The following is a 13141-nucleotide window of genomic DNA, read 5'->3' on the forward strand; positions in this document are numbered from 1 at the left end:
GGCTATCTGGGATTGAACCCTGGGTCATGAGCAGAGTTTTGGCTGCTCCTTCTTTACCATACCCCCCTGCTACCATTGAATAACTAAGATTTGTCTGGAGGTCTGACGAAGTTCAGAAAAACCAAGCAAAAGGAAGGAAGGAAGGGTGCAAAGGTGTGATTCTTCCAATACTATAGAAGAGAACTCTTATAGAGAGAACTGCTCTCTCTCTCTTGCTCTCTCTCTCTCTCTGCATGTGTTTATGCATGTATGAATCAACTGTTTATGCTTTGTAGGTACTTTTTGGAGATGTAGGAGTTAAACATGGATTTTGAACTACACAGGGGTCCAACACCCCTAACCCCAGTGTTGTTGAAGGGAGAAGGGTAAATATCAATACCTACCTTTGCAAACAAAACACTTAATGTGGAAATACTTCTTTTGCACTCGTAGCACCTCTCCTTTACATGGATTACTGCAATTGTTGCAGAGGATTGCTGCCCCAGAGGGTTTCTCCAAGAGGCTACGCACAGCCTGAGCCTGAGAAGCTAGAAGGAGAAAAGTTGCTTTCAATAAAGTATTACAACAGAAAAAGCAATCCAAATATCTGCTTTCACTAGCAAGTGCTATCAGCGTAGCAGTGTAATGTCATATCCATGTAACATGTTCCCAGATTACACAACAGTGCAGACAATCAAGTAATACTCCTAACCACATTCTTTTCTCGGGTGTCAGAACTATCAGAACTAGGAGAGGTGATACAACCAGACTGCCCCCCCCCCCCGGGAAGCTGAGCTGTCTTCTGTTCTGTCCTCCTGTTGGTAGCCAAAGATATTTCCGCTCAGACTTCGCAAATGATTGGCTGTCTTAGTGGAGGATGTTGTACTTTTTTACTATTTTAAAATATATACTTTTAAATTGTTTTAAAATGTTCATTCTGTTGTTGATTTAACATGTAATATTTGATACCTTTAGTTGCATTTCAATATTGTAATTTACTTTATTATGAATTGTACTTGTCTTTCAAATATTGTGTAAGCTGCCCTGGCTTCCTTTACTGGCAGAAAGGTGGGGTATAAATAAAATAATACATTATGAATGAAAGAATGTACATTTAAAATAGCCTATTACCGTAATAATGATAAAGATAAGAAGGGAGTTCATCTGTTCTTTATTTAATTATGTCCCAAATAACTAATGGAGAATTGTCCATTCATGATAGCATGAAGTTCTATTTTTTCTTTCTGAATTAATTATATTGTGACCCAGTAATGATAATGACCAGAATCCATTATACACCAAAAGAGACCTATTATAGAATTAGAACCACCACAAATCCACCATCATAACGCTTAGGAGCAAATTTCATAAGTTAACAAGCTGATGTTCACATTTTTAACACACCAAAGTCATGCCACTAGTTTGCAAAAGGAAATACAATGGCTGATATTCAAGGCCAGGAAATAGAAGCAATGATTACAAGGAACCAGTGTAGCTTGAATAATTTTCAGCATCAGGCATTACCTTAACCACCACCACCACCCCCAAATTATCAATTTATCCTAAATAGATTAGTTAACTGGAGTTCTGTAAACAGAGGAATCTGAAGAAGAGACAAGGGCGTTCAGCTCATGCATAAAAATAATGTGGTGTTGAAATGATCCACGCAGTTCAAAACACAGTACGTAATAAACAGATGCACATCCCCCCCACCCCACCCCCAAAGAAGCATGTCTACAGAAAGCAGCAGGACACTTTCTGCCCAACTCAGAGTGTGGCTACCTTAGCAACAGAGAGGATTCTATTCTGGGTTGGTTTGGAAGTTTGGAATGCTGGAGTTTGATTAGATTACTCGTGTGATTCACATGGAAATCACTCCTACAGCTCCTGCAGTTATGATCTAGTCAACCACATGTTGGTGATAGATCTCTTTGTTTTGTCACAATGTGCCTCTTCTTGCTCCTCACCTCCTGCCTTCTCTTTTGCAACAGCGGTCAGCCAGTTGGGACCCAGACTCCCTCCCTCCCTCCCTCCCTCCCTTCCTTCCATCCTTCCGCATTGATTCTGGGTTTTTACACACACAAAAATGGGAGGATATGGAGTGCCATGTTTCAGTCCTCGTTCCGGTAGGTGGCATAGTACTTAAGTAATGCAGGACAATAGTGGGAAATATTTTACATAAAATTTTAAAAATTAAAACAAAAACGCCTTTTTTCACTTCAAAACAGGATGGAGGGTGCCATATACAGTCACGGCCAGACCACATCTACCTCTACACTGGCATACAGGAAGAGCACTCCCCCACAACCCCACACTGGAGTGATTTAAGCAATCACATAGCCCCTAGGTGGGGTATAAATAAATAAATAAATAAATAAATAAATAAATAAATAAATAAATAAATAAATAAATAAATAAATAAATAAATAAATAAACAAATAAACAAATAAATAAATAAATAAATAAATAAATAAATAAATAAATAAATAAATAAAAAAGGGCACCGTGTTTGTTTAAACCAATCCTAATTATTCCAAAAAACAGTAGGCTCCAACTCTAGACCAGTCTGGGATGGATTGGTCCCCATTAGGGATGGGTTGGAATGCTCTAAGCACTCTGTGTAGTCAACATTTTTTAAGAGAAATCCCAGTTGTTCCAGCAGAGGGCTAAAGAGTGGGATAAACCTCCATGTAGTAGCCCTTCCAGCCAAGGCGGCAGCTTTTAGTTAAGGACAACGGCCTCAAAGAAAATCCTACCCTCCAAATATCCAAAGCTGGAAAAGCAGCACCATGAGCCACACTCTCCTTCCCTATTTCACCATTCCTCCCCATTGTTTTTGCACTTTAGTACGCTATGGAAGATGAAGACAAGGACAAATGTTAAAAGGGAAACAGATTTTAAACTGGCTTAGCGTTATCCATATTTTTGAAGCCCTTCTTATTGTGATGGCGGAAAAGCTGTAATTATTGGTTGAGTAAGTTGTATGATCTGAGGTAAGAAAAGAATTAGTGCAACTCTTACTCTTCTGAAAGCAACTGCCAGAGTCTCCCTCCATCTTGCCTAAAGGCCTTCAATGTTAAATGCAGATTACAGTGGTGCCTCCACTTACAGCCATAATCCATTTCAGAAGATGGACGTAAGTCAAAATGGTCGTAAGTCGAAGCACCATTTCCCATAGGAATGCACTGAAACCCCATTAATCTGTTCCAGCCAAAGAACACACACAGACACACACAGACACACACAGACACAGACAGACAGACAGACAGACAGACAGACAGGCAGACAGACAGACAGACAAATCACTGCAGAACTCATTGGAAATGCGATTAATCCCTTCCGGCCGAAGGGAGGGGGAAAGAAAAGCAATCAAGCATGCCAGACCCATTGGAAATGCACAGAAAACAAATGGAGCAGATTGGAAATACACAGAGAACAGAGGGACATGGTCGGAAATGCAAAGGAAAAAGCAAGGGAAGTATGCAGGACCCATTGCAAAGGCACAGAAAACAAACGGAGCAGATTGGAAATGCACAGAGAACAGAGGGACAAGGTCAGAAATGCACAGAAAACAGGAAAAAGCAAGGGAAGCATGCACGACCCATCAGAAATGGGGGGGGGACCAAAAAGCAACCAAACCCTCCAAGACTGGAAATTGGGGGGGACCCAACAAACAAACCCTCAAGACCTATCACAGCACAGAAACATAATGCCCCAGCCTAAAACTATGCTGCAAAAACACCCAGAAGTTTTTAAAAAGCAGAAAACAGCACCTTACCTCCCTGCAAACAAACAAACAAACAAACAAACACACAAACACACAACACACACACACACACACACACACACACACACACACACACACACACACACACACACACACACACACACAGTCACTCCGAAGCAGAAGGAGGCAGTCCCAAGATTCAGATTAGGACACACACTAACTGCCTGGGTGAAAGAGCTACAAAGAAGCAGCCTCTTTTGCCACCTACAATTAGCAATTTGAATTTCTCACCTTTTCCCTCTACCTTTTTCTGTTCATAAGTGGAAGCTCCAGTCGCAAGAAGCAAAATTTTGCGGCTGGAGCTAGTCATAAGTCGAATTGGTCGTAAGTAGGGACGTTCGTAAGTGGAGGCACCACTGTAGATGTATTTTTATTGGCTAGATCTCTATGCTTTTTCTTTTAGCACTGCAACAGAGATTTGAAAGACAGGATGAATTGGAGTAAGAAAAATTAGTGTCTTATTGACAAAATGGAACGTGTACTCTTTGGTTGTGCTGATAGGTTGCTGAGCAGATTTTTAAATCTACAGTGGTGCCTCCACTGAAGAATGTCTCTATCTACAAGTCTAAACTCTATAATTGGCAGTTAAACTATCAGTCCTTGTCTTCCAACTTCCCATACCCATCTAATTTGTTATGGATTTGCCCTGAATCATTTAGTGGTGCCCCGCTTGACGACGATAATGCATTCCAGGCAAATCACTGTTAAGCGAAATCATCAAGTGAAAAAAACAACCCATTGAAATGCATTGAAAACCGGTCAATGCATTCCAATGGGGGAAATACCTGCTCGTCCAGCAAAGATCCTCCATAAGGGAAGCCATTTTGCATCGCTGTCTTCCGGAAATAGGTCTGGAAAACAGCGGACGGCCATTTTGAAAACCCAACGATCAGCTGTTTTTAATCATCGTAATGCTAAAAACTGGTTCCCAAATCAGGGAACCGATCGTTGTAAAAGAGAAAAACCCCATTGAATCATCATTTTGCAATCGCTATAGCAATCGCAAAAACCTCATCGTGAAGCGATTTCATTGTCAAATGGGGTAATCGTCAAGTGGGGCACCACTCTACCTGTTCTACCATAGCCACTATTCCTCATTGCTTGACAATAACATCTGGTACATATTTATGGGAGTCTGTTAGGAAATCAGCATGCAAATTAGTACATGATCACCTGAAATGAAGTGCTTCTTTACTCACATGCTCTGTAGTTTGCATGACCCCCTCTCCTCCTTGATCAATTAACGTACACTGTAGGCAAAGATAACCCGCCCTCTGTCTTTAAGCCTTAATTGCTTTAATGCCTTTGTTTTAGGCAACCACAAGTTTTGGGGACAACAACGCTCAGTTGAGTTCCTCATGTTCTCCATATTTTCTCTTAACCATGTTGCCTGAGAGAACCCATGTTTTGTTTTACTGTTTTAACCTTTTTCTTCATTCTTCTTGCTAATCTTTGAGAGCCCATACTTCTGTGTATCTTACTGTAACCGTTGAATCAAGCTAAAGCCTGCAATTTGCAAATTTTCAGTGAGTAAAGATCTATTTTCATTTTACCTTAAAAGCAATGTCTGCACAATTAAGCTGGTTAAATGCTTTGGGGGGGGTGTATATTTGGTGACTTGCTAATCAATCTTAATTCCAAAAGTTACTAGTTTTTTTGTTGTTCAGTTAAGGAAATTAAAGATATTCCTCTCTATTAGTATTACAAATCCTATAATCTACTACAAGTCCCATCAATATCTTCATTCCTACAAAAGCTCCTTTTTGGCTTTGTGTTCATTTTAAATAATGTTTTAAAATGTTTGCCCTATTTTGACTGGTGGGGCATCACATACTACATGTAAGAGTGAAAGGTCTCAAGCCTTGATCATGAGATTCAGGTTCCGGTAGTCCATCCACCAGATTTCAGTTTTAGATCTGAAATTCAAAGGAATGGGATGCTGCCAAGATGGCAGCCTTACATTTAGGGGCTTATTCTCATGGCTTCAGGGCATGTTATTTAGACATGCTAGATTAAACACCCTTGTGTTTGTTGCTATCATGCCTTCTGTAGACCTGTTGGTGGAATGCACACTGGCTTTTAAATTCAGCATAGAATTTCTGCATCTGTCTTCCACGTGCACAAACACCAAGCTGTGACTGCTCCTGGAGTGTTCCTTCCTGTGACCGCCTACATTTCAAGCTTTTGCGCTGAAATCTCAAGAAATGAAATGGTCCTGGCCCAACAAACCTAATTAAATGGCTATGCCAAGATTAGAACTGCCCCTGCCATCTCCTTCAGTTTTGCATCAAATTTAATTACACAATTAATTATTTACAATCATACTTTGTTGCTACAGGAGAGAAGAAAAACAGCTTGGTGCTATATGCAGCCTACAGACATTGTCACTCCTGCCCTTTTTCAGAAGCCAAATCTCTCCCTAAAAGGATGCTTCTGGGAAAACATAAGATGGGATGGGGAACTCATGCTTTTCCAGATCTCATTAGATGTCACCTCCCCTCTGTCCCACTGAGGGGGTAGGTGGGAAGGGGAGAAGCACTTATTTAAAATCCCAGTTCCAAGTTCCTTCACCCTGTACAGTGTTGCGATGTGCTCAATACAGATCCCTTAATCAAACATTTTATTTGGACATCCAATATGATGTAATGGATCGAAAGACAGATGGACTAGGACTCAGGAGACCTCGGTTCAAATCCCTGCTCAGCCATGGAAACTCATTGGGAGTGGAACTGGCAAAACCACTCTTTAAACATCTCACTTATCTTTAAAGCCCTACAAATTGGTTATGATTTGAAGGTATATAATTTACACAAACAAACTTATACCAAAGTTGGTTGAGGAAAAAACAAGATTAGGTAGAAGTGGATATATTACAGACTAACAAAATACATAAGATTATATGTACCTTTTCTCCTTTCAGGAAATAAAACAGTAATTTTGTCTATCAAACGGTGATGAGCTGGGTTTCTTAAGACTGACATGCCAATATGTTTTAGAATAATGAAGGAAGTGGAAGCATGTCAGAAAGCAGGAGACCCAAACTTCAAATAGGTAGAGTTTGGCTTTCATCAGTTTTCTTACAAGCATTACATTTTTTACTGTTGTAAAATACACGGGATAGAAATTGGCTATGTTATTATACTATATTTGAATTATATTATAAGCAGTCTACCCCACTTTTTTCTTTCATTATTAAATGACTAGTGATGGCATTTGGCTAAATAATAAAATTTAGATTTGAAGCTAGGATTTCAAACATATACTCTATAATAGGGCTCAGAATCTCAGGGGAACTACTTCAATTGTTTGAAGACAGGCATGTTCAAGGCTCCAGCCAGCCTGGAACAGGAGCTCTGCAGTTCTATTTTGGGCTTGTAGAGAGGCAGGAGGGGAAGGCCATGAATTTTTATAAGAGGGTAAATGAAAAAGGACACCTTTTCTCTCATGCATAGTCCATCCTAGAAAGCTCTGGCTCTTATAGTATCCAGCAAAAGTATAGTGTGGGAAAGTTTTCTGAAGAGAAAAAAAAGCACGAAATCTTTTCCACACATTTGGAGGTTTTTTTAATTAAAGTCGTCTTCTTTTCAATGCGTAAACTAATATGATTCTACATACTGTATCTAAAATGTCCTTTCCAAATAAACCATAATCGCTACCTTCTTTTGGAGCAAACCACATAGCTTTGTAAACTGATGGACACTTGACTACATTTGATCATGGAGCTCTAGTTGGTTCCTGTCTAATGTTAGTCACTAATCTACTTCCGGTTCTGGAAACAGTTGTTTTTTCCAGGCACTTTCTAGAGGAAACAGCTCGTTGCAAAATGTGAGGTTAATCTACACTATAGGAGTATAATTGCGGCAAATGCCTTCTTCCTTTTCACCGCTTGTTATAGGTGAAGGCGGCTGACTTCGTGGCAAGACAGAATTGGTATTGCAGCAGCAGGATAAAGCAAGGTTGTGCACACACACCCCATCCCCATGGAATAAGGGTCTCTCTTGGTGCACACCAATATTTCGATTATTGCTACTTCTCGCCAAACACATACACCCACCTTTGCCTTAGAAAAGAACAGTCTGTTCACACTGAATAGAGTTCCACTACAACAACCCTTACAAGGAAGGCACCCTTCACACAATGGTCAGACGACTTGTGACAATTAGCCTCTGTTAAAGAAATATCATACATACAGCAACTCCATGAGGATATCTACCGTATTTTTCCATGTATAAGACTATACTTTTGTCTAAAATCTTTAAACTAAAAATTGAGGGTCATCTTATACACGGAAGTAAGCTGAGGAGAGAACAAAAATAAGTGGAGAGGAAAGCAGGGATCAAAGTGATCCTGCAGAGCTTTGATCCCTGCTTTCCCCTCCACTTGCTAAGCCTTAGCAAGGGGGGGGAGATCAAAGCAATCTCGTGGCTGAAAAAGGGAAAAGGGATCAAAATGATTATGCAGTCGTGGGATTGCTTTGATCCTTTTCCCTCTCCTTTTCTAAGCCCCATGGGGCTTAGCACAAAGGGAGAAAGCAGGGATCAAAGTGATCCTGCAGCACTTTGATCCTTCTTCCCCTACATTTACTAAGCCCCACTTTGATTTCTTAATTTTGGGTTAGAAAAGTTGTGGGTGTCTTATACATGGGGGTGTCTTTAACACAGAAAAATATGGTATGTAGATATATGGAAGCCCTTCATTAACACATTGTAAATGCATAAGATAGTTTATTATGAATGTATATAATACCATACTATTTTGTATTGTATTGACCATTTGTCTATTTATTTTGTTTTGTTCTCTTGGTTCTGTTTTGCTCATTTTAAACCCTTTTTTTCTTTTTAGTGTAATTTAAGTTTATATTGTTATGCTAAACATGCAAAAAACAAAAAAGTAATAAAAAAACCAAAGGAAGGTAATACTGCCTCAAATTACTACAGGCTACCCCAGTAGGGGATAGGGATGCTGAGACACTGGCAGTAGAAGAACACTCCAGCAGTTTTTCTCAGACTTTTCCTCACAAAAACCAACCAGGTATCCAAATCTAGATATTTGTAATAGGCCATAGCACAGTTTTGTTGTCTGCTGTCTCAGTTACAGGGCACAAAAAAGATTTGGGTTGGCTGGAAGGAACATATTTTAAAAGGAAGAAATAAGCTTTTTTTTCCTGACACTGTGGTCATGACCAGACTCTGGTGCTGCACAGCTGGCTTCCCTGGCACAAACTCCATAGGCTCAACTTCAGGGTTTAAATATATTGTTGTTTTATTTACAGTTGCACTTCAGGTTTACAGAATCCCTGCAGCCTTGGAGGAAGCAGGTCGAGTGGCATACACTAGTCCTCAGGTACCATCTCCCTCAATGGGATCCTCAGTTATCTTCACTGAAGGCGCCACAGGTCACGTCCGTCAACACGAGACTTTGCCTGGCTTAAAGAGGGTTTAATATTGTCCTTAAGATGGATGCTAGCTGTCCAGCCCTTTCCCTCCCACTGGGCCTTGCCTTTCCAGGGTGATGACTGGAGGGAGGCTCTGTCATCAGTGGTCCTTTGGATGGAGGAAAATCTCGTAGCCCTCCTGGCTTCCTTGGGTGACAGCAGCTCTTCCGAGGCATCAATCCAGCTTCCTTCTCCTTCTGTTGATCAGCAGCCTCCCAAAGCCTTGTCCTCCCTCTTTTTTATCTTGCTCTCGGTTGCCTCGGGCAGGTGTTCCTCACTAGGCTGCTGTACTTCCCCAGCTGCCTAGTTGTCCTGTTTCCCTGTGCTTTAGCCTTTCCCCCAGACTGAACTCTCTCAGCCATCTTAAAGGGGCCCACAACAGCTCACCGTGAGCAAGCTCACTACCTGGCATGTTCACCCTGTCATAGTCACATATTACTCCACCCTGATGCTGCTGAAGAAAATACTCCCTCTTCCTGCAGCTGGGTTCTGGCTCTCTAGAAGACAGTATCTCAGCATCTGAGCCTTCCTAATGCTTAAGATCTTCAGGGGAGGGTGTTCTCTCAATCCCACTGCCATCATAGCTGACTGGGACATGAGAGAGGGGCTTCTCTGTGGCAGCTCCCAGCCTGCTGAATGCTTTCCTTTGGGAGGTTAGGCTGGCCCCCTCCTTTTTTAACCCTTTCACCAAAAGTTAAAGACCTGCCTCTTTAGGCAGGTTTTAAAAGCAAAGATTGAGTCCCTCCTGGATGCTTGATTTTGTTCTTTTAAGTGTGTGTTAAAAATTTAAATTGTATAATTATTTAATTGCTTTTTAATTATTATTGTATGTTTAATTGTTTTTTAACCTTGCAACATACAGTGTTTTCCCCTGTGACTTGTAATCCTTGTGAGCCACCTTGGTTTCACTCAGTGGGAAAAAGACAGCCTGGAAATGAAACAAATAATAAAATAAAATAAATAAACTATCTCCATTAAGGTGAGGTTGCGGATTTAATTTTCAGTTAAAGGTGATAAAAACATGCCAAATCACAGAGGACTCTTGAATTTCTGAATCAGTGCAGGATTGGAAAGACTGTTTCAGTGCCGGACGGAAGCCTGAATATAGACAGAGATACGTTGAGTTAACTTGATCCACCCAATGTTGATTGGATCTGGACTTTCACCTTCTTGAATACCTTGCCCAGTAAAGAGACATCTGCAGAAAGAGAGTTTCTTAAGGAATTGGCCCACAATCACCCTCCTTCAAAGTAGCTGGAAATATTTACTCTCCCAAGGAGGTATTACTCTCTTTCTGAACACACCAAATCAGTTCCATCTAACTCAGTGTAATTAGCCAAGATAAAAACCAAGACCTCAGGTCTAACTTACCCAAACACCTTATGGCTATACATGGTATTCTGGACACTTCCAATGGTACTGTTCCAGCATGGTGCCATGGTCAGAGCAAATTGGAACAAATTTCCCTTAAAGTGTTTGTTTGTTTGTTTGTCTGTTTGTTTGTTTGTTTGTTTATACCCCGCCTATCTAGTCATTTCGACCACTCTAGGCGGCTTACAACATAAAGTGCCCTACAGATTAAGTCACAGTATGCCTGCAAGGGTCTAATGCAGGGGTGTCCAACCTTTCGCCTTCCCTGGGCCACATTAGAAGATGAAAATTTGGTTTGGGCCGCACTTACATTTGGTTTGGGCTGCATGGGGGGGCAGCCCTAGCTGTCCTCCGCAGCCCCACTCCGCTTACCGGCAGCTGTGATCTCAGACAGCAGAGCCTGCCAGCTTCGACTCCGGCAGCTTTATGGGGCTGGGAGGGGGTCCACCTATTGACAGGGACGGTGCAATGCAGTCATGCAGCCCCCCTGTCTCTTCCCCTCCCACTCCTTCCTTTCTTCCCTCTCTCCCCCTCTATTGTTGTGACATGTCCCGGCCACATTCCGGCCGCAAGCACCGGCAGTGTAACTTGAAACTTTGGAATTTCTTTAAAAATAAAAAATTACACTGGGCCACATTACGAGCTGACCTGGGCCGCATGCGGCCCTCGGGCCCCAGGTTGGACAAGCCTGGTCTAATGTGTCTTTTCAAGGGTCCAATTCCAACAACCACCCCTTTGCACCAAGAAAATCTGTCCATGAAGGCCAACCTGTGAAGCAATGGTTCAGTAACAGAAACTATGAAACTTACACCGTATGTGTTGTAGCATCTGACCCACTGGCTTCATTGTTCTTGTATCCCTAGTAAACCTAGGAGATGTCTGAGTACTGCAGTGTACAAGAAAATGACTGGAAGCAATCAAATTGCTGGCCGTAGATATAGTTATTCAGAAAGAACAATGACATTCCAACAGCCACTCAGTTCTGAAGGACCCCATGCTTTGTAAGACACTTGGAATAAGGAGTTTAGAATAAAAAAATCTTATTCAATATGACACAGCATTTCAGAAACAAGTTCAATATGTTGAGGAAAAACACTTGGATTCCAAGACCAAAAACACAGTATGATGTGGTGGTTATATCTATAGAATCAGAACATATTTACTGCCGACATGGTACAAAAGGTAAGACAAGCATCTTAACTCGTAACATCCATGCTTTCTGGTGTATGCAAGACTTTTACGTTGGAATGCGAAATGCCTGATGTTCAGGCTGGATTTTGTAGAGGAAAAGGCAGTCAAAATCATATGGGGAATATCAACAAAAACAAATGAATCTGCAAGTCACTTAACCTTGTCACTTAAATGTGAAGGGTGGCTTTCGCAGTCCCCTTGTGAATCTGCCTACCCCAAACAAGGAGGAAAGCTGCATGCAGTGGAAGGAGCCACATGCACTCAAGCAGTCACAAACCCTAGAGGGAACATTAGTGGCTTTTTAAAATTCCAAATGTCCTACAGGGAAGTATATAAGGAATTCTGGATAAATTACACAGACTGTTTCAGGAAGGGGACCAAACTTCACACTTTGTGTTGTCTTCACAACAGTTAATCAATGGTGGCTGACACCCATTGCAAGTAGTGGGATGGAAGGCGCAACAGCTGTGACCAGCCTCTACCTAGGCTTTGCCACTTTTTAAAATAACCTGCCTTTAAAGGGCTTGACTTCAGCCACACTCTAGACCAGACCTGGGCAAAATGTGGCCCGAGGGCCACTATGGCCCACGAGCCGCTCCTGTCCGTCCCACCGGTCGTCACTCCAGTCCAGTGTTCAAGCACTTGTTCAAGCCCAAGACAGACTGGATTTTTCTCACTGAACAAGTTGAACATCCAAGCCATTTATAGCTTTTTGTCTAAAGTTGATCAGTTGCTTATCTTTAACATACCGCAAAAAAACTCTTTAGTATTTGCAAAGATTAACAAGATTAAAATAAAAACAATCATAACATCACTGTTTCATTTTTTTAAGTAAAGTTGGTTCGACCCCTGAACACAGTTCAGATTTTTCATGTGCCCCCCTATAGAAATTAATTGCCCAGCCCTGCTCTAGACCAAGCGCTTGAAGAATGAAAAAATGAAATGTTCTTTATTAGAAAGTAACAACTGGTGAAAATACGGAGTTCAACATAAGCTTTTCTTAAGTTACAGCCCAACTGTCAAAATATACAACCTGTCTCTTCAGATGCAAATTAGCTTCTTGCTTCTCTACAGCTCTTCTTGCTTCAGGACACACACCTCTGTCCTTTGAATAATCATTGAACCTCCGTGAATGCGTTGGAGTAATCCTATAAACACATACACTGTCCCACTAGAGCCAGATTCTACCTCAGCTCCATGCTGATAGTTTTAAAGCCTCATTTAAACCCTGCTAAGGCTAAAATAATCTTATTAGAATCATCTTTACATTGTCCACATGAACATCCAGGAGCTCCTTCTCTTCCATGGCCTCCTATGGGACTCTATCCTGTACTTCTGGGAGCAATCAGCATGCTTGGGGACTTTATAATAGCCACATC

General features: G+C 41.4%; 1 protein-coding gene across 1 annotated transcript in view; it reads right to left on the reverse strand.

Annotated features, from left to right (window-relative positions):
• ABLIM2 (actin binding LIM protein family member 2) overlaps window positions 1-13141 on the reverse strand; it is a 130663-nt gene that overhangs the window by 111719 nt on the left and 5803 nt on the right. The window contains exon 2 of the mRNA XM_020805785.3: window positions 384-527. Coding sequence (XP_020661444.3) covers window positions 384-527 — 144 coding nt within the window. The remainder of the gene's footprint in view (window positions 1-383; window positions 528-13141) is intronic.

The sequence above is a fragment of the Pogona vitticeps genome, chromosome 5, assembly GCF_051106095.1.
Source record: "Pogona vitticeps strain Pit_001003342236 chromosome 5, PviZW2.1, whole genome shotgun sequence".
NCBI classification, from domain to species: domain Eukaryota; kingdom Metazoa; phylum Chordata; class Lepidosauria; order Squamata; family Agamidae; genus Pogona; species Pogona vitticeps.